The sequence below is a fragment of the Bubalus bubalis genome, chromosome 12 (genome assembly GCF_019923935.1).
Source record: "Bubalus bubalis isolate 160015118507 breed Murrah chromosome 12, NDDB_SH_1, whole genome shotgun sequence".
Taxonomy (NCBI): domain Eukaryota; kingdom Metazoa; phylum Chordata; class Mammalia; order Artiodactyla; family Bovidae; genus Bubalus; species Bubalus bubalis.
The window spans coordinates 21272475-21293255 of NC_059168.1; the positions used below are offsets into that span (position 1 = coordinate 21272475).

Below are 20781 nucleotides of genomic sequence, written 5' to 3' on the forward strand. Positions count from 1 at the left end.
GCTAAATGACAAAACAGACTGAATTTATGTGAAGTTAATTAATTTCTCAGTTAATTAACTGAGACATACACTTTGAGAAATGAAATGCGACACTTGGGAGTATTCACGGAACTAAGAGCATCCCAACCTCCTGCCAAATATCCCTTCTTTTTTATTTATTTACTTTTTGGCCACACCTCATGGCATGTGGGCTCTTAGTTCTCTGACTAGGGATCAAACCTCTTGCAGTGGAAGTGTGGAGTCTAAACCACTGGACCTCTAGGGAAGTCCCTAATGTCTCTTCTTACATGAAGTAGCCCCCAAACTTGTATGGAGACTGGTCTTGCCTTGTGGAGGGCCCCCTCATGATCTCACTTGAGGCAACTGTATAACATGGGTGCTGTCAATTCTCCTCAAGGCTCCTTTCCCTGCCACCCGTCAATGTCTCCAAACTTTGACTCAAGTCAGATCTCAGCATGTTCCAAAGGGCCTATTACAAAGTCAAAGAGAAGAAAAGAAGATTTGCACAGCAAAGAGAACTATAAAAAGTTGCTAATCTATACTGGAGAATGTACATGGAAATGGATTTCGTAAGTGTCGGACCAGAAAGGAGGAAACACGATGTTACACTGGGCTGATTATAAACAGTTATGGGCACACTTACTATGGAGCCTGGTTCAATGAACTGCTTGGAGCAGCTAGGGGTGAGAGAAGTTGATTGCTGAATTGGTTGATCAGAATCTGGGCTAGATGGGTGCCTGTGCCAAATGAAATTGCAATGCTGGAAGTTCATTAGTAAAATGAAGAGGAAGAAATCCAAAGTTTTGGGGAGACAGGAGTGTTGGAGAGGATTTATCATATGCAACATGCTCATCTACTTCCCAGCTATATCTCCCCAAAGTATTAATGGTAGCAGTAATCTATGAAAAGTGAAAGTCATGTCCTACTCTTCCATGGAATTCTCCAGGCCAGAATACTGGAGTGGGTAGCCTTTCCCTTCTCCAGGGATCTTCCCAACCCAGGGATTGAACCCAGGTCTCCAGCATTACAGGCAGATTCTTTGCCAGCTGAGCTACAAGGGAAGCCCAAGAATACTGGAGTGGGTAGCCTATCCCTTCTCCAGCAGATCTTCCCAACCAAGGAATCGAACTGGGGTCTCCTGCACTGCAGGCAGATTCTTTACCAACTGAGCTATCAGGGAAGCCTGTGTTTGTCCCTAAATCTGCAGTATTGCTTTCAGTTTTCTATTTGGTGCCAGACACTTCTACTAGGCTCCTCCTACCACAACTGCCTTCATTCCTTGGCTCAGAACCTGCTGGTTCTTCTTCCATTTTCTAGTGTATCTATTGGAGAAGGCAATGGCACCCCACTCCAGTACTCTTGCCTGGAAAATCCCATGGATGGAGGAGCCTGGTGGGCTGCAGTCCATGGGGTCGCTAAGAGTCAGGCACAACTGAGCGACTTCACTTTCACTTTTCACTTTCATGCATTGGAGAAGGAAATGGAAACCCACTCCAGTGTTCTTGCCTGGAGAATCCCAGGGACGGGGGAGCCTGGTGGGCTGCCGTCTATGGGGTCGCACAGAGTCAGACACTACTGAAGTGACTTAGCAGCAGCAGCAGCAGTGTATCTATTTCCACTATCCAGTTAGGAAATGGGTAAACAGCCCCAAGGATGGATTCATGGACCTGACAGGACTACCACGGGACAGATTTAGGTTAAATTTCACTGGGTACTCTCAATAAGCTTCCCATCCCCACAAAACTGCTGAACCACAGTGACTTTCAAAGTTACTGGTGATTGGCTTTACTTCAGAGCATGATTCAGAGATTCCTGAGAGATTGGGTAGCTCTCTTTTCCCAGTACACAACTATCCTGGTAAATATTTGGTCACAGACCATGCGAGGATAGGCTGCTGCTGCTACTGCTAAGTTGCTTCAGTCGTGTCCTACTGTGTGCGACCCCATAGATGGCAGCCCACCAGGCTTCCCCGTCCCTGGGATTCTCCAGGCAAGAACACTGGAGTGGGTTGCCATTTCCTTCTCCAATGCATGAAAGTGAAAAGTGAAAGTGAAGTCGCTCAGTGGTGTCCGACTCTTCGCGATCCCATGGACTGCAGCCTACCAGGCTCCTCCATCCATGGGATTTTCCAGGCAAGAGTACTGTAGTGGGGTGCCACTGCCTTCTCCGGGGATAGGCTAAGAGGAAGAATTAAGTACACACACATGATGTCAATGCAAGGCTATTCCCCAAGGATAGCTGCCTCCTTCACGAGGCCCTGGGTCTTGGCTATTATGATGTGCATATACACTAAGTCACTTCAGTAGTGTCCAACTCTTTGCAACCCTATGAACCATAGCCCACCAAGCTCCTCTGTCCATGGGATTCTCCAGGCAAGAATACTGGAGTGGGTTGCCATTTCCTTATTCAGGGGAATCTTCCTGACCCAGGGATCAAACCTGCGTCTCTTGCATCTCCTGCATTAGGAGGTGGGTTCTTTACCACTGGGGCTTCCCTTGTGGCTCAGCTGGTAAAGAATCTGCCTGCAGTGAGGGAGACCTGGGTTCGATCCCTGGGTTGGGAAGATCCCTCGGAGAAGAGAATGGCTACCCACTCCAGTATTCTTGCTTGGGAAATCCCATGGACAGAGGAGCCTTGCAAGCTACAGTCCATGGGATCGCAAAGAGTCAGACACGACTGAGTGACTTTCACTTCACTTTCTTTACCACTAACACCACCTGGGGCTATTACAGTGGCTGAAGCCAAGCCTCTAGTTTATGTAGAAAAGAACCTTAGAGACCTGCTCATCTATCTTGTGTGGGAGAACCCATGGTCAGATCAAATTATTCTGATCACCACGCTGGCTCTGTTGTCTATTACAGTAACTTCTGGACTTGGAGTACTCCTTCCTGGCCTCTGTCACTCAGGGACCCCATCATTCCTAGGAAACCGGGATGTCATTTCAAAGGAAGACTCTCCCTGCTTCAGCATGTGGGACATGCTGCTGCTGCTCTTCTGGCTAAAGCACTTCTCAGTGCTCATGATTCACTGCCACCCCTCCACCAACCCACACCCATGGCTTTACAGGAAATTACCTATGGTCAGTTTGCTGAGAAGGAAATTAATTCTTTTATATGTCCATCACACCTGGGTAAAGACGAATTTAAAAAAAAGAAATTGAAACCTGATTTACAGACGTACATGATGCGCTGTTGCCAGCCAGAAGTGGAGAGCAGTAGTTTTATAAGACCATTTATAATTCATTGTTCCCTTATATATCTAATTCTTCATTAGATTTTAAATTTCTTGATGGTAGGACTGTTCTACTATGTATAGTGCAATGGCATGAAGGGAAATCTTTTCTGTTGGCAGGTGGTAATTTCTATCACATTACCAATTAACTTATCTACTGGACCTATTTTGAACACAGAAGGATTTTAGAGAATGGGAATGTATTATTTCAAATTTAATCAGATGACACCAGTTGCAGTTGCTTTACATACATGTAGTTTCTTCCATATATCAACTTGAATCAGCCATAGGTATATGTATGTCCCCTCCCTCTTGACCCTCCCTTCCACCCCCTTTTTTCTCATTTATTTATTTTTAGTTGGAGGATAATTGCTTTCCAATATTGTGTTGGTACATACAGTTTCTTAACTGCAGCAAATCAAACACAGTCTCAGGGCTTACTCTGCAGCTATTGATCTAACAAATGCTTTTCCCTCTATTACAAAAGTAGAGGAACCCAATTGCTTTCATTTGGCAGGGGAAGCAGTACATTTTCACCATCTTACTTCAGTGTTAAATTAGCTCTTCTTTGTGATATAATTTAGTCCTCAAGTCTCTAGACAATCTCACCATCTCACAGCTCATCCCAAACATCCATTACCTTGATCATCTTATATCTACACACCAGTTATTTCTTCAAACTGTGAATTTACCCTGATAAACAATGAAGCTGAAGCTCCAATACTTTGGCCATCTGATACGAACAGCTGACTCACCGAAAAAGACCCTGATGCTGGGAAAGATTGAGGGCAAGAGGAGAAGGGGGCGACAGAGGATGAGACGGTTGGATGGCATCACTGACTATTAGAGTTTGTGCAAGCTCCGGGACAGTGAAGCCTGGTGTGCTGCCGTCCACGGGGTTGCAAACAGTCGGATTCAACTGAGCTACTGAACAAACAATGGTCCAATAGGCTTGGTATATATGCTGTTTAGTTGTTTACCTCTGTTTGCTATTCACTGGGTTTATACTCTTTGGGATGTTGAAGATTTTGGGAAGGGAGTGAAAGCAGACAAATATTTTAAATTAATCATAGTTATCTGGAAGTAGCCAGCATTTCATAGAAAGAGTGGTGAACCTGCATTGTTCCTATTTGCATTCCTTCATGTAGATCCAAGTCTTAGGGCTGACCCAAAGCACGCTGTATACCCCGGCACTGCTAAATACACTAGTAAAACACACTGTGCTGTGCTTAGTCGCTCGGTTGTGTCTGACTCTTTGTGACCCCATGAACTATATGTAGCCCACCAGGCTCCTCTGTCCATAGGGATTCTCCAGGCAAGAGTACTGGAGTGGGTTACCATGCCCTGCTCACACTAAACACACCAAATACACTTTCCAAAGGAAAGCAGGGAAGTTCAGCAGTCTCTGTGGTTGCTAAATACATACAAGACAAATGAGTTACTCAACTATGCCTTGTTCTTTCTTGCATCTGTGCATTCCACCAAGATCGCCCACCCAGCCAGTTCTTCCCCTTTTCAAAGTCTCAGCCCAAATGTGTCCTTCTGCGCAGAAACTTCCCTGATTCCCCGGGACCAACAGATGCTGGAGCTGTTCTTCTGTATCCAAAGCACTGTTGGTAACTCAATTTTCACTGTCATTTGTAATGGCTACTTTGAGTATTGGTTTCTTCATTAGATTTTAAGCTTCTTGAGCACAGGATTGTGCCATTATATCTTTCTAGCCTCTGCACTAGCAGAAGTGTTCAGTAAAATATTTCTGAAGTGAATGAATGAATCAAAGCATGCTCCACACTTAAGGAGGCTATTAGGATGAATTAGATATGAGTTCTGCACTCAAAGGAAGAGAGAGTATGCACTTAAAAACCTGTAAGGTGGTAAGTGCCAAGTACTGTAACAGGGATGAAAACAAAATTTCACGGATATTCAAAGGAGGGAAGCAATACCATTCAGAAAAAGGAATCTCACAGATAGTCAGAATGTCTAGGATTTCACATTCTAGAGATAATGATACAGATAGGGAAAGAGGACACAAACTTAGGAGGAACAGCATAAGCTAAGTCCTACAGGCAGTAGACTTCCTTCCTTTCACAGAAGGAAGAAAGAGATGTTCAGTTCAATTAAACTGGTACATGGATTGAATGTATTATAGGTTTTATTTTCAGGGCCTTGAACAATGCATGATATTAAGCATCCATGTCTAACTTTATAAAAATGTATGTTAATTTATAAATTAATTTATATTTAAATTAAACAACAAATCTGTCCTCTAAAGCCAACATACAAAACCCTATTTAGCTTAAAGTAAAGTTGAAATATGAATTAATCCATTCCTTTAATTCATTCCTTTAACCGTTTTTTAAATTATTAAGAAAAAATTTTTTTGGTTATGCCTTGAGGCATGTGGGATCTTAGTGCCCCAACCAGGGATGGAACCCACACCCTCTGCACTGGAAGTACAGGGTCTTAACCACAGGACCACCAGGGAAGTCTCTAAAATTAATTTCTATTTTAAAAGTAAAATTAGAAAATTAGAGATGCCAAGGGAACATTTCATGCAAAGATGGGCACAATAATGGACAGAAATGGTATGGACCTAACAGAAGCAGAAGATATTAAGAAGAGGTGGTAAGAATACACAGAAGGACTATAAAAACAAGGTCTTAATGACCCAGATAACCATGATGATGTGGTCATTCACCTAGAGCCAGATATCCTGGAGTGAAGTCAAGTGGGCCTTAGGAAGCATTATGAGAAACAAAGCTAGTAGAGGTGAGGGAATTCCAGTTGAGCTATTCCAAATCCTAAAAGATGATGCTGTGAAAGTGCTGCACTCAGAGGGCCAGCAAATTTGAACAACTCGGCAGTGGCCACAGGACTGGAAAAGGTCAATTTTCTTTCTAATCCCAAAGAAGGGCAATGCCAAAGAATGTTCAAACTACCGCACAACTGAACTCATTAAACATGCTAGCAATGTAACACTAAAATATACTTCAAGCTAGGTTTCAACAGTACATAAACCAAGAACTTCCAGATGTACCAGCTGGATTTAGAAAAGGCAGAGGAACCAGAGATCAAATTGCCAACATCTACTAAATCATAGGAAAAGCAAGGGAATTCCAGAAAAACATCTACTCTGCTTCATTAACTACACTAAAGCCTTTGACTGTGTGGTTCACAACAAACTGTGGAAAATTCTTAAAGAGATGGGACTACCTGACCACCTTATCTGCCTCCTACAGAGATTTCCATACAGAGGAATCTGTATGCAGGTCAAGAAGCAACAGTTAGAACTGGAAATGGAACAACAGACTGGTTCAAAATTGGGAAAAGAGTACGTCAAGGCTGTATATTGTCACCTTGCTTATTTAACTTATATTCAGAGTACATCAAGAGAAATGCTGGGCTCGAAGAAGCACAGGCTGGAATAAAGATTGCCGGGGGAAATATCAATAACCTCAGACATGCAGATGACACCACCCTTATGGCAGAAAGTGAAGAGGAACTCAAAAGCCTCTTGATGAAAGTTAAAGTGGAGAGTGAAAAAGTTGGCTTAAAGCTCAACATTCAGAAAATGAAGATCGTGGCATCCAGTCCCATCACTTCATGGGAAATAGATGGGGAAACAGTGGAAACAGTGTCAGACTTTATTTTTCTGGGCTCCCAAATCACTGCAGATGGTGACTGCAGCCATGAAATTAAAAGACGCTTAGTCCTTGGAAGGAAAGTTATGCCCAACCTAGACAGCATATTAAAAAGCAGAGACATTACTTTGCCAACAAAAGTCCATCTAGTCAAGGCTATGGTTTTTCCAGTGGTCATGTACAGATGTGAGAGTTGGACTATAAAGAAAGCTGAGTGCAGAATAATTGATGGTTTGAACTGTGGTGTTGGAGAAGACTCTTGAGAGTCCCTTGGACTGCAAGGAGATCCAACCAGTCCATTCTAAAGGAGATCAGTCCTGGATGTTCTTTGGAAGGACTGATGTTGAAGCTGAAACTCCAATACTTTGGCCACCTCATGCGAAGAGTTGACTCATTGGAAAAGATTCTGATGCTGGGAAGGATTGGGGGCAGGAAGAGAAGGGGATGACAGAGGATGAGATGGTTGGACAGCATCACTGACTCGATGGACGTGGGTTTGGGTGAACTCTGGGAGTTGGTGATGGACAGGGAGGCCTGGCGTGCTGCGATTCATGGGGTCGCAAAGAGTCGGACACGACTGAGCGACTGAACTGAACTGAACTGAATCTTTTAAAAAATTTGATTTGCAAAATCTACATATGTATGTATGAAATGATATTAATTCTTCATTTGGCAAAGATTTACCCAATTTGTCACTTCTTTTTTAGTTTTGTTTACATACTTTTTGTCAAAGGGACTCTAAAACTAATATGACATTGTTTGGCAGTTGAAGTTGAATTTCTTCTTCTTTAAAAAATTTCTTGGTTTAGTTGAACTTTCTCAAGTTAAAAACAAAAACCTATGGCTGATTCATGTTGAAGTTTGACAGAAAATAACAAAATTCTATAAAGCAATTATCATTCAATTGAAAAATAAATAAATTCACAAAGGAAAAAAAAAACCATTGGCATTCTGATTAGATTTTTGTGCAATATATAAATCAGGAAGGAAGCCAAAATATAATAATGAATACTTCCATCCAGAAATATATGTTCATTTAAATAAAATCCTTTGTATATATCAGTTTTGTAATTGTTTTTAGGCAAAGTTTTAACATCTTTTGTATCTTTATTCCTAAACATTTTTGTTGTTGACATTTGAATGGGATCCTTTTACATTAGATTTTCTACAGTACTGATTGATACAAAAGCTATTACTTTTTGTGTACAGAATTTAGAGTGCTATACATACAAACATATATATGTACATACATATATATATACACATACACACAGATATATATACATATATATATATGAAAACTGAATTCCATTTGTTTTAGTAACTCTAGGTAATTCTGTTAGACTATAATAATATCATGCAAATAATGGAAATTTTATCTTGTTTTCCGAAGTTTTAAATCCTATTTGTTTTTCTTAGTACATTATGCTGGCTAGAGTTCTCATGTTTTATTTCTCACTTTAATGATGGTTTCTCTAGTGTTTTATCATTGAATATAAAATTTGCAGTCAATTTGGAGAAGTTGTGTGTCTATATGTGTGTTTGTGTGTATAAAAAGTATTTTAGTTCTAGTTTGCTAAGGTTTTTTTTCCACCAAATAATCAGGAGAAGATGTTGAATTTATCAACTGACTTTCCAAATTTTATCAAACATGTATTTTTTCTCCTTTAACTTTAGTGAATTATATGAAAGAACTATGGTTCATTCCTTGAATTCGGACAATCTAACATATAACTTTGAATTACTCTGAGATACATATAGCTTTGAAATACATCGTAATTTATATTTGAAGTAGATTTGTCTATTAAATACTATACATTATTCCTCTAGGTTAACATTACCTTTGGTTAATATTCATTTGCCCTTTGAGCACATCCTGAGATTGGAGAGAAAGAGCCAGCAGATGCAAACAGGCAGAAGGGGGCTCAGATCTGAAATTTGCCATTGTTAATCCCACACTTCAATATTCTTGCCTTGAGAACCCCATGAACAGTATGAAAAGGCAAAAAGATAGGACAATGAAAGATGAATTCCTAGGGCTGGTAGGTGCCCAATATGCTACTGGAGATCAGTGGAGAAATAATTCCAGAAAGAATGAAGAGATGGAGCCAAAGCAAAAGCAACACCCAGTTGTGGATGTGACTGGTGATGGAAGTAAAGTCTGATGCTATAAAGAGCAATATTGCATAGGAACCTGGAATGTTAGGTCCATGAATCAAGGCAAATTGGAAGTGGTCAAATAGGAGATGGCAAGAGTGAACATCGAGATTTTAGGAATCAGTGAACTAAAATGGACTGGAATGGGTGAATTTAACTCAGATGACCATTATATCTACTATTGTGGGCAAGAATCCCTTAAAAGAAATGGAGTAGCCATCATAGTCATCAAGAGTCTGAAATGCAGTACTTGGATGCAATCTCAAAAATGACAGAATGATCTCTGTTCATTTCCAAAGCAAACCATTCACTATCATGGTAATCCAAGTCTATGCCCCAACCAGTAATGCTGAGGAAGCTGAAGTTAACGGTTCTATGAAGACCTACAAGACCTCTTAGAACTAACACCCAAAAAAGATGTCCTTTTCATTATAGGGGACTGGAATGCAAAAGTAGGAAGTCAAGAGCTACCTGGAGTAATAGGAAATTTGGCCTTGGAGTACAGAATGAAGCAGGGCAAAGGCTAATTGAGTTTTGCCAAGAGAATGCAGTGGTCATAGCAAACACCCTCTCCCAATAACACAAGAGAAGACTCTACATCACCAGATGGTCAACACCGAAATCAGACTGATTATATTCTTTGCAGCCAAAGATGGAGAAGCTCTATACAGTCAGCAAAAACAAGACCAGGAGCTGACTGTGGCTCAGATCATGAATTTCTTATTGCCAAATTCAGACTTAAATTGAAAAACATAGGGAAAACCACTCAACCATTCAGATACAACCTAAATGAAATCTCTTATGATTATACAGTGGAAGTGACAAATAGAGTCAAGAGATTAGATCTGATAGAGTGCCTGAAGAACTATGGATGGAGGTTTGTGACATTGTACAGGAGGCAGTGATCAAGGCCATCCCCAAGAAAAAGAAATGCAAAAAAGCAAAATGGTTGTCTGAGGAGGCCTTACAAATAGCTGAGAAAAGAAGAGAAGTGAAAGGCAAAGGAGAAAAGGAAAGATATACTCATGTGAGTACAGAGTGCCAAAGAATAGCAAGGAGAGATAAAAATCACTCAGTGATCAGTGCAAAGAAATAGAAGAAAGCAATAGAATGGAAAAGACTAGAGATCTCTTCAAGAAAATTAGAGATACCAAGGGAACATTTCATGCACAGATAGGCATAATAAAGGACAGAAATGTTATGGACCTAATAGATGCATAAGACATTAAGAAGAAGTGACAAGAATACACAGAAGAACTATACAAAAAAGGTCTTAATGACCCACATAATCACAATGGTGTGATCACTCACCTAGAGCTAGACATCCTGGGATGTGAAGTCAAGTGGGCCTTAGGAAGCATCACTATGAACAAAGCTAGTGGAGGTGATGGAATTCCAGCTGAGCTATTTCAAATCCTGAAAGATAATGCTGTGAAAGTGCTGCACTCAATATGCCAGCATATTTGGAAAACTCAGCAGTGGCCACAGGACTAGAAAAGGTTAGTTTTCATTCCAATCCCACAGGAAGGCAATGCCAAAGAATGTTCAAACTACCGCACAATTGCACTCATCTCACATGCTAGTAAAGTAATGCTCCAAGTTCTCCAAGCCAGGCTTCAACAGTATGTGAACCGTGAACTTCCAGCCGTTCAAGCTGGATTTAGAAAAGGCAGAGGAACCAGAAATTGCCAACATCTGTTGGATCATCAAAAAAGCAGGAGAGTTACAGAAAAACATCTACTTCTGCTTTATTGACTATGCCAAAACCTTTGACTGTGTGGATCACAATAAATTGTGGAAAATTCTGAAAGAGATGGGAATACCAGACCACCTGATCTGCCTGCTGAGAAATCTGTATGCAGGTCAAGAAGCAATAGTTAGAACTGGACATGGAGCAACAGACTGGTTCAAAATCAGGAAAGGAGTACATCAAGGCTGTATATTGTCACCCTGCTTATTTAACTTATATGCAGAGGACATCATGCAAAATGATGGGCTGGATAAAGCTCAACCTGGAATCAAGACTGCTGGGAGAAATATCAATAACCTCAGATATGCAGATGACACCACCCTAATGGCAGAAAGTGGAGAGGAACTAAAGAGCCTCTTGATGAAGGTGAAAGAAAAGAGTGAAAAACCCAACTTAAAACTCAACATTCAAAAAACTAAGATCATGGCATCTGGTCCCATCACTTCATGGCAAATAGATGGGGAAACAATGGAAACAGTGACAGACTTTATTTTGAGCTCCAAAATCACTGCAGATGGTGACTGCAGCCATGAAATTAAAAGACACTTGCTCCTTGGAAGAAAAGCTATGACCCAACCTAGACAACATATTAAAAAGCAGAGACATTACTTCACCAACAAAGGTCTGTCTAGTCAAAGCTATGGTTTTTCTAGTAGTCATGTATGGATGTGAGAGTTGGACTATAAAGAAAGCTGAGTGCCAAAGAATTGATACTTTTGAACTGTGGTGTTGGAGAAGACTCTTGAGAGTCCCTTGGACTGCAAGGAAATCCAACCAGTCAATCCTAAAGGAAATCAATCCTGAATATTCATTGGAAGAACTGATGCTGAAGCTGAAACTCCAATACTTTGGCCACTTGATGTGAAGAACTGACTCATTTGAAAAGACCCTGATGCTGGGAAAGATTGAGGGAGGGAGGAGAAGGGGATGATGGAGGATGAGATGGTTGGATGGCATCACTGGCTCAATGAACATAAGCTTGAGTAAGCTTCCGGAGTTGATGATGGGCAGGGAGGCCTGGTGTGCTGCGGTCCATGGGGTCGCAAAGAGTTGGACATGACTGAGCGACTGAACTGAACTAAACTGAATCCCACATATAATGAAACTGGGAACTAGCCAGCAGAACTTCAGTTTTCTAGATTACTTACCCGTTTGGGTTTCTTTCCAGCTCATTTAAAAGTGTGTGATCACAGTATTCAAAGACTAAATGCATTTTCCTCTTTCTCCTGAACACCTCAATGAGGTTCACAAGATTTGGATGTTTTAATTGCTGCAAAGGAATTGAAATACAAAAGTTGGTGATTCACTTCTTGTAATAGTTTCTCCCAGACCCTTTACAATTTTAAGAGCCAAAGGCTTTGCTCATCTTTCTCTTTGCATTTCTTGCCGAGAAATTATTACAGTTACTCAAAAGAGGAACTACTCTTAGTAAGTACCAAAGAATCTTAAAGCTGGAAGAAAGAATTTATCTAACATACCCCATAGTAAAGGGTAACTAAGCTGCTTGAATCTCTCTGGAGATAGCAAAGTACAACTTAAAATATAAGCACTAAAATTAAAAATGCTTTATGAATTTAGTGGAAATTCTAAGTATACAAGTTGTAAGATGATCTGAATATAGAATAGTAATGGAATTATTGAGTAAAAGACTATAAAAATCATCTATACCCATTTAGCTTATATACTGTCATAGATTTAATGTAAATAGCTGCACTGAAATCCAGCTTGGATTTTAGTGTTGTGCTCAGAAAGACTAGATCTCAACCCTCGAATCTGAAATAACTGCATATTCTAGGAATCCTTATGGTTAGTCTGTGTCTAAATTTATCACATTTTCAGCTCTCTTCTTTGATTTTCTTGTTCTCTTTTATGCTGAGATGTTTAATGAGTTAAATTCAATTCCCAGACTGAAGCATTTCACAAGGCTGCCTTTCACAAGCATTTCACAATGTCGCAAATCAAAGGAAAAACCCCGATTAAGTAAGATAATATCACTAAAGTAACTACATAATTTATCACCCAACCAGGGTAACGAGTATAAACCAGGACTGTCCCAGGCAAATCAGCACATGTGGTCACTCTGCCTATAGGTAAGGTGACTGTATAATTTCACACGTGAACTAGTACACTTTTGAAAGAAAATGCTAGCCAGACAAAAAGGGATGCTAACCACATGGAACACTGGGATAGAAGCTATAAACCAGGACATCTGATCACTCCTACTTTTGAGTCATCTTCCTGTTGTTTTCCCAGTACAGTAGACGAATTAACTTTCCAAACCCTAGACACCATTTACTCAGAAAGATATGCAGTATTTTGTATATTGTAGAAACTCAACAAATAGTTTGCAGGCCCGGTAGAGAGGCTTAAAGTACCGTGACTTGTACAGTATACTCTCTCTTATCTGTAAGCATGGCTTGATCAAAAAAAGAAAAAGAAAAAGAAAAAAAAAAAAAAACCCAACCAACCAAAAAAAAAATAACCCAGAACAAAAAGTATCACCCTGTGACTATGTGCCTGCTGCTCAACAGTGTGGGGAAAGGGAACACATTACACATTAACTACACACCCAGAGCACCAGATCAATTTGTTTCCTATGTGCTCCACCAGCTAAAAGAGCAGAAAGGCAAACAGTGGACGGAACAGGTCACACAGGTGAGCCAGACGCTTCGTGCTGAGGCCAAAACTGCAGATTGGGAGCTAAGAGTCTCTATCAAGAGTCAGGGATGCGCAGGTACTGCTGGATGTGCTGGCAAGGTTTTCAGCTCTATCTCTGAGTGGACTGGCAATTTATATCTTCTTTGCAAATCAAATGAACTTAGATCAGAAAACAGTGACTTGTGTAAACAAAAACAGGTAGTAAGGAGGAGGAAATCAAAGGAAATTTAAATAGTAGGAGTATGTGAGGAAAGTAAGGTAGGTTTATCATGGAAGGGATCTCTTCAGGGCGCAGGTGGGTGAAACATACCAGAGACAGGGGAGACGCACCCTCAGAGAGCCATCGTGCTTAGTCGTTCAGTGGTGTTCTTCTTTGTGCGACCCCATGGACTGTAGCCCGCCAGGCTCCTTTGTCCATGGGATTCTCCAGGCAAGAATACTGGACTGGGTAGCCATTCCCTTCTCCAGGGGATCTTCCCAACCCAGGGATTGAACCTGGGTCTCCTGCATTGCAGGCAGATTCTTTACCATCAGAGAGCCATCACTGGAGACCAAAGTGAGTTGGAATCTGGCTATTTTTTTACCTTCAAGTGCACCCTTAAATTGGACACTTGTAACCCAGGAGGTGCTACCTGAGCATTAACTGTACTTGAAGGGTTGGTGGGAGTGGGTGCATAAAAAGCTTTCCTATTAGAAAACCACCCACTGCCAGGTCCAGACACACCCAGCTCATCTGTGATGAGCTGTGTGTCTGATCAGCACTCTCTGCTGGCCATGAAGTTAACAGGGAACTGTTTTTAAAATCATGATGGATGTGCTCTTGAAAACTCCGTGCATATCAAGTCATATTTTAAACAAAATGCTAAAACTTTTTAGTTGAGGAAACCTGCTACAAATGTTTTTAAAGGGAAGGGAGTTTTATCTCCCTTTAAAAACTAGATTTCTGGGGTTTTCCTGTAAACAGGTGACACATGCCAAAAAGCAAAGGTGAGCTGTGTGTTCCTGAGGAAATCACACTTTTGTTACTCAAAGTGTGGTCCACCGACAAGCAGCATCTGTGCCATCAGGGAGTTTGTTAGAAACACGGAATCTCAGGCTGACCCCAGACCTAGACTCAGAATCTGCATTCCGACAAGATCCTCAGGGCATCCCGGTGCACTGCCTTTTGTCTCAGTTTCCGCCCTATGTTGCATGAGAAGCATCTCTAAGCTCTCTTACGGCTCTAAACTTGTAAGATTTTTTAGGATAAGAAAAAATTTGCATAGAAAACTTGTGAATCTTCCATATGAAATCCTATGTTGTTTTAAAGCCTTTAAAAACAATGTAAAGGCTTTGTGTAAAGTGTGTATACATAACTGGGGGTGACAGTCAATGTGTCTAAGAATCAGTGGAGCTCAGGCGGGCCCAAACCAGATCGATGACTACAGGCACTCTGATGCAGCCCTGTGGGTCCCTCAGTACCACAAAAAGCCCTTTTAGTTGCTGGTTTATGGGGAGAAGGACTTGGCTGGGGGTTGGGAGGAAAGGCCAGGGCTGAAGGGGAGGATAAACACTGGGGATGAGGGGACTTAGGACATTGAATATTTACCAACCAGAACGAATTTTTAACAATCAAAATTTGAACAATCTATGGCTGTACTCATAATATCACTTAAAGATCAGAGTGGCCAAAGCCCACAGTGATGATCTATTTACAGAGTTGCTGATACAGAGGAATTTAAGTCCAACAGAAAAAAAAAAGATCACTTTAAAATTCTTTGTAATTTTCCAGTACTGTGATATTATAGATGTACAGAGGAAGTTAACCTACCTTTAACATGCGTATTTCTCTTAGAGCTATTTTCTTAACGACAGGATCATCTTCGGATTCCACAAATTTTTTAATAGCTACCACTTGTCCCGAGGTTTTGTTTCTGCATTTGAAGACAACCCCATAAGACCCCTCCCCAATCTTAGCTAATTTTTCATACTTCTCCATTGGTGTTGAAGTGATTTAAATTTCTGTACTGATTGACTTGCAGCGCAGTGTTGCACCTGGAAAATAAGATGGCTTGGCTTAATCACTTTACCAAGGATAGGGCTCTCACAGTTTACCATCTAAAATTAATTTGCCCTGGATGCCAAAGGTTTATTTCCATTTAACCTTAAATACACTAAAAAATATCTGGAGATTGTTTTGTTAATTCAGTTAAGTCCTATGTAGTTATTCCAGCTACTGCAAAGATTGCACATATGCTTCTTATCATGGGTTTGTGTGTACTTCAGTTGAGCTAAAAGAATTTGTGGAAAGGAATCTTATCCGATCTATTGTTGTCATTATCCTCAGTAAAATGTTTAAAATATGATGCTGTAAAACCCAGCTGAAGGAACACTGCACACTCTGGTGTATGGTGTTTATCTTTCTGGTCCTATTCCAGGTTAATACAGCCAGCTACAAAGAGTGGGAACAGGGCATGGTATGGATACAAAGTGCTCTACTGCCACCTGGTGGACAGAAGAGAGACGGCTGCTGAACAAAGCGGTCATTAAAAACATTAACAAAATCTTTCTGGAGTATCGTTTCTGGTCCCTGCTGCTGCTGCTGCTGCTAAGTCACTTCAGTCGTGTCCGACTCTGTGCGACCCCACAGACAGCAGCCCACCAGGCTTCCCCGTCCCTGGGATTCTCCAGGCAAGAACACTGGAGTGGGTTGCCATTTCCTTCTCCAATGCACGAAAGTGCCCCTAGGTTTTACATGTATGGAGGAATGGATCCTTAAATTCTTAGATCCTAAGGAAAATAATAAAAAAGCACAAAAAATTAAGGCAGCTCTAATTCTTCATGAATGCTTTCATATCCATAGAGACTTCTATGATAATACTAGTTTTGATTTTTCTGTCTTGCATCATACATCCATCAGTTTTGTGGTAACTGGTTGACACGCTAAGTAACACATGAAGCCAACACAATTAAACATATACATCTAGCAATGAAAGATACACAAATTGTAAATAGTCTCAAAAATCCCACCCCAGAATCTTGATGATATAATCTCACAGTAATAGTTAGCAATTAAACAACATTGTTCCAATGAAATTACACATCATCTGCACAAATTTTTATGAAGTAGGTGTTATTTTTATTCAATTAAACAGATGAGAAAGCAGGCACAGTAAAGGTAGCATGGACCGAGAACTCAGGCAGTAGGGTTCCAGAGACCGCAATTTGACTCACAACACTACACTGCTTCTTGGTGAATTCAAAAGAAAGCACAATTTGAAGAACCACTTTATCCAGGTATTCAGATTAATAAAATGTCAAGCGAAAGAGCCAATCACTTTAAAAAATTCTCATGTTTCAAATGAGGACACTTTTTTTTTACTTCACTATTATTGTCTTTTCCATCTAAAGAGTATCTCAGTGGAGAAAGAAATCATCTACTCTTGCTTGCAACCATAAAAATACACAACTGGGAAAAGTATTTAAGAGGTAAAGGAGTAGTACCTTTTAAAAATTTGTGCTTTTACAAATGCCATTTCTTTATTGTTGTTTTTTGATTTTATTTTCTCCTACAAAAGGAAGAAAACTTAAGCACACACTCAAGTAACACATGGAAAATCCATCACAGGTTATAGCCTGAAAACTCTGTTAATTACACTGTATTTAAAAATAGGTATTATTGATACTTTCCTTGTGGTCCAGTAGCTAAGATTTCACGCTCCCAATGCAGGGAGCTTGGGTTTAATCCTTGTTCAGGGAACTAGATTCCACATGCTGCAACTAAGAGTTTGCATGCCACAGCTAAAGATCCTGCAGGCTGCAACTAAAAAAAATCCCGCATGCTTCAGCAAAGATCGAAGATTCCACGCGCTGCAACTAAGACTGAGCACAGCCAAATAAATAATCAATAAAACAAATATAAAACATTTTTAAAATAGATATTATTATCTTAAAGGCATTTAGGCATAAGCATGCATACATTTGTCTTTCTGTAGCCAAGTAAAGGGCTTCCCCGGTGATTCAGTAGTAAAGAATCTGCTTGCAATGCAGGAGACATGGGTTCGATCCCTGAGTTGGCAGATCCCCTGGAGAGTGAAATGGCAACCCAGTCCAGAATTCTTGCCTGGAGAATCCCATGGACAGAGAAGCCTGGTGGGCTACAGTCCATGAGGTCAGAAGAGTCAGACATGACTTAGCAACTAAACTACCACCACCAGCCAAGTAAAGGGTGATCGGGAGGAGGACAGGAGAAATGGCACTTGCTTTAGAAAGTTATTGGCATAGAAAATTGAAGATTTATGACTTTAACCTACTTAATGAGTGTTACGGTTACTGAGGGAAATTTTGAATATGCCAAAAAAACTTAATTATGAAGTTTTAGTCTATGTGTTATTTTGTTTCCCTCAAGTAGGTGATCTGATCTACTGATTTGTGATTTTCCTTTTCTTTCAACAGGTTCAGCAGCAAAGACTGATTGCTCAGAATAATATCGAGATCTCTGTCACATCAACCAAACTGCTGAATATGATAATATAAAGCACCAGAAAATAGTACTTTACTAGTAACATCACTGACTCGGTGGATGTGAGTTTGAGTAAGCTCTGGGAGTTGGTGATGGACAGGGAAGCCTGGCGTGCTGCAGTCCATGGGGTCACAAAGAGTCGGACACGACTGAGTGACTGAACTGAGTAACATCCCTATATTATCTGTTTTCCAAAGCCCTTATATGTTCATAGGAGATGAATCTGAGTACATAGGTAGGCATTAGAACAAGGCAGGCATTTCACAAAGGAATTTATGGCTCTAATTCCAGCTTACTAGGACTCCACCAGAGTTTATAGAAGCTATAATTCCTATCTCTGACATGAGGTTCAGATCAGATATCTCACTGTTTGATGAACATCTCTAAATGAATGGACAGAAACATCTCAAAATCAATACATTCTAAATCAAATGTCTTCTTTCTAATCATCTACCCTTACCCAAAGTTCCCAAACCTGCTCTGCACAGTTCCTAAATGGCTTGTCAAGATATGCACAGGGAAAACTGAGGCAGACAAGGTCAGGGGCAGCAGCTTAAATGGAATCTCTCTCATGTACCTTTCACAAAGCTATGGAAGTCAACCAAAGCAATAAAACCACATAAATCCAATACGGTCAACATTATAAGGAGACAGAGGAGTCCAAACTTAGATAGAAAGATAAACACCCAATTCTGGAAAAGATACCTCTTGAGCTGCCCTTTTAAGCCCTTGCAGAGAGCAAAGATGGGAGTGGGGTGAGGTCTGGAAAAACTATAAAGAAGAGAGAAGAGTAAAAGAAGGGCCTAAGATAGACTTAGCATCACTCCTCAGAAGAGAAAAACACATTACAAGTGCAAAAAGTACTGAGAGTGTCCTGGCAGATCTGAGCACTCACTACAGGGACGAGACTTCAAAGTACAAGGGCATCCAGGAGGCATCAGTCAACTTGTCCTACTCTTGGGGAAGAGAAGGGTAACAAGGAAGGGAGAGACTTATTCAGTCTTTGTTGGAGACTATGTAAGTGAAGGGAAAAAGAAACAAGAGGATAAATTTGCAGTTCTGCAAGACAAAAGGGAATTCTGAAACAGAAGGCTATGGAAACCTTCCTCCCACCACTAAGAAAGCACAGTCCATTAGAGACACTGCACTTCAGCACAGCAGCACGGCAAGCGTCCTTGAACTAGGATGGCTGTCAATTACTGTAAGCCTAAACCTGCCCAAGAAATAAAATAGAAAAAAAGTAATCTCCACACAAAGTTATTAGTAGAAGAGAACATAAATGAGAATAAAACATCGCAGCTGATAAAAATCATTCCAGGGAGTTCCCTGGAACAGTGCGTGCCAAGTTGCTTAAGCGGTGTCTGACTCTTGCTGACCCCATGGACAGTAGCCCGCCAGGCTCCTCTGCCCATGGGATTTTCCAGGCAAGAATACTGGAGTAGGTTCCCATTTCCTTCTCCACTGGAATACTGATAAAGGAATAAAAAATAGGTTGAGGGAATTCCCTGGCCGTCCAGTGGTTAGGAGTCAGAGCTTTCACTGATATGGCCTGAGTTCAACCCTTGGTTGGGGAATTGAGGTCTTGCAAGCAGAGCAGTGCAACTGAAAAAATAAAAAAACAAAAGAACTTTCCAAAAAACCTAACCATGAAGCAGAAGAAAACTAACACAATATCTGATTTAAATATCCTCTAACAATGATTTGGAAATAGAAAGAACCACTTTAGATAGCTCAGCAGTGAAGAAACTGCTTGCCATGTGGGGGACCTGGGTTCGATCCCTGGGTCGGGAATATGCCCTGGAGAAGGGAATGGCTACACACTCCAGTATTCTTGTCTGGAGAATTCCATGGATAGAGGAGTCTGGTCAGCTACAGTCCATGAGTTATAAAGAGTTGGACACGACTGAGTGACTAACACACATACAATGTTGATGAAAAAATAAATTGATAGTTGATTTAACTCAGGAAAGAGAAAGAAGAGAAAGAAAAATGATCTCAGAAATAGAGACTAAATAACAAGATGCCAACAGGAGAACAGAAATAAAAGTTTAAGAAGAGGAATTAAAGAAAGGCAGACTAGCAGTTAAGAGGCTAAAAATGAGGGGGAAAGAAGGAAGTGAGTTTAGAGAGACAGCAGTTGAATGGAAGATAGGCAAGGAAGATACAACAAAAGTATAACTAGAGTTCCTTAAGAAAGAAAACAAAATAATGGAATAGAACCAATATTTGAACATAAACCAAGAAAAACTTCTGGAAATAAGATGTGAATGTACATATTGAAAGGACGCATCAGGTAATTGGCTAACTAACTCAGAACAACCAATTCAGAGACATATATGAATAAAATTATTAAGATAAAGAAAATACTCTCATAGCCTCCAGTCATAAAGACTAAATAACTTCAGTGTAACAGAATTAGAGTGACATCAAACTTATCAAGAGCAACATACAACGCAAAATGAGAATGCATCAGCATTTTGAAGAAATTCAAGGGAAGAAAGTGAAAACCAAGGGTTTCAACTCAGCCAAGCTGTCCTTCAAGGTAATAGACAAACAGTGTAAAACAAGCAAGAATTCCAGTAATGTTATATTCATGAGCTCTTCTCAAAAAATCTGAGAGGATAACTTTCACCCAACCAAGAGTTGACTGGGAAAACTTCAGCAAAAGCATTTATAGTGAACATTTAATGTATTCAGTGTATTCAAAGACTTCGTATACATTTAAAGTATTCAAAGACTGAAACAAAGGGAGGTACAAAAGTGGAAGAATAAATATATAAGTAAAAACTTGTAGATGTTACCAGTTTTGATAATGTAGGAAGTAATGCAACTAAAAATCTGTT

The 20781-nt window shown here is 40.4% G+C and overlaps 1 protein-coding gene across 4 annotated transcripts in view; it reads right to left on the bottom strand.

The window, feature by feature from the left end:
* The window catches only part of CDKL4 (cyclin dependent kinase like 4), a 53653-nt gene that overhangs the window by 24427 nt on the left and 8445 nt on the right, over positions 1-20781 (bottom strand). For all 4 annotated transcript variants that reach the window (XM_025260909.3, XM_006071206.4, XM_025260907.2 and 1 more), the window contains exons 2-3: positions 15248-15471; positions 11928-12049 (exon numbers count right to left, since the gene is read on the bottom strand). In XM_025260909.3, coding sequence (XP_025116694.1) covers positions 11928-12049; positions 15248-15415 — 290 coding nt within the window. In that variant the 5' untranslated portion in view covers positions 15416-15471. The remainder of the gene's footprint in view (positions 1-11927; positions 12050-15247; positions 15472-20781) is intronic.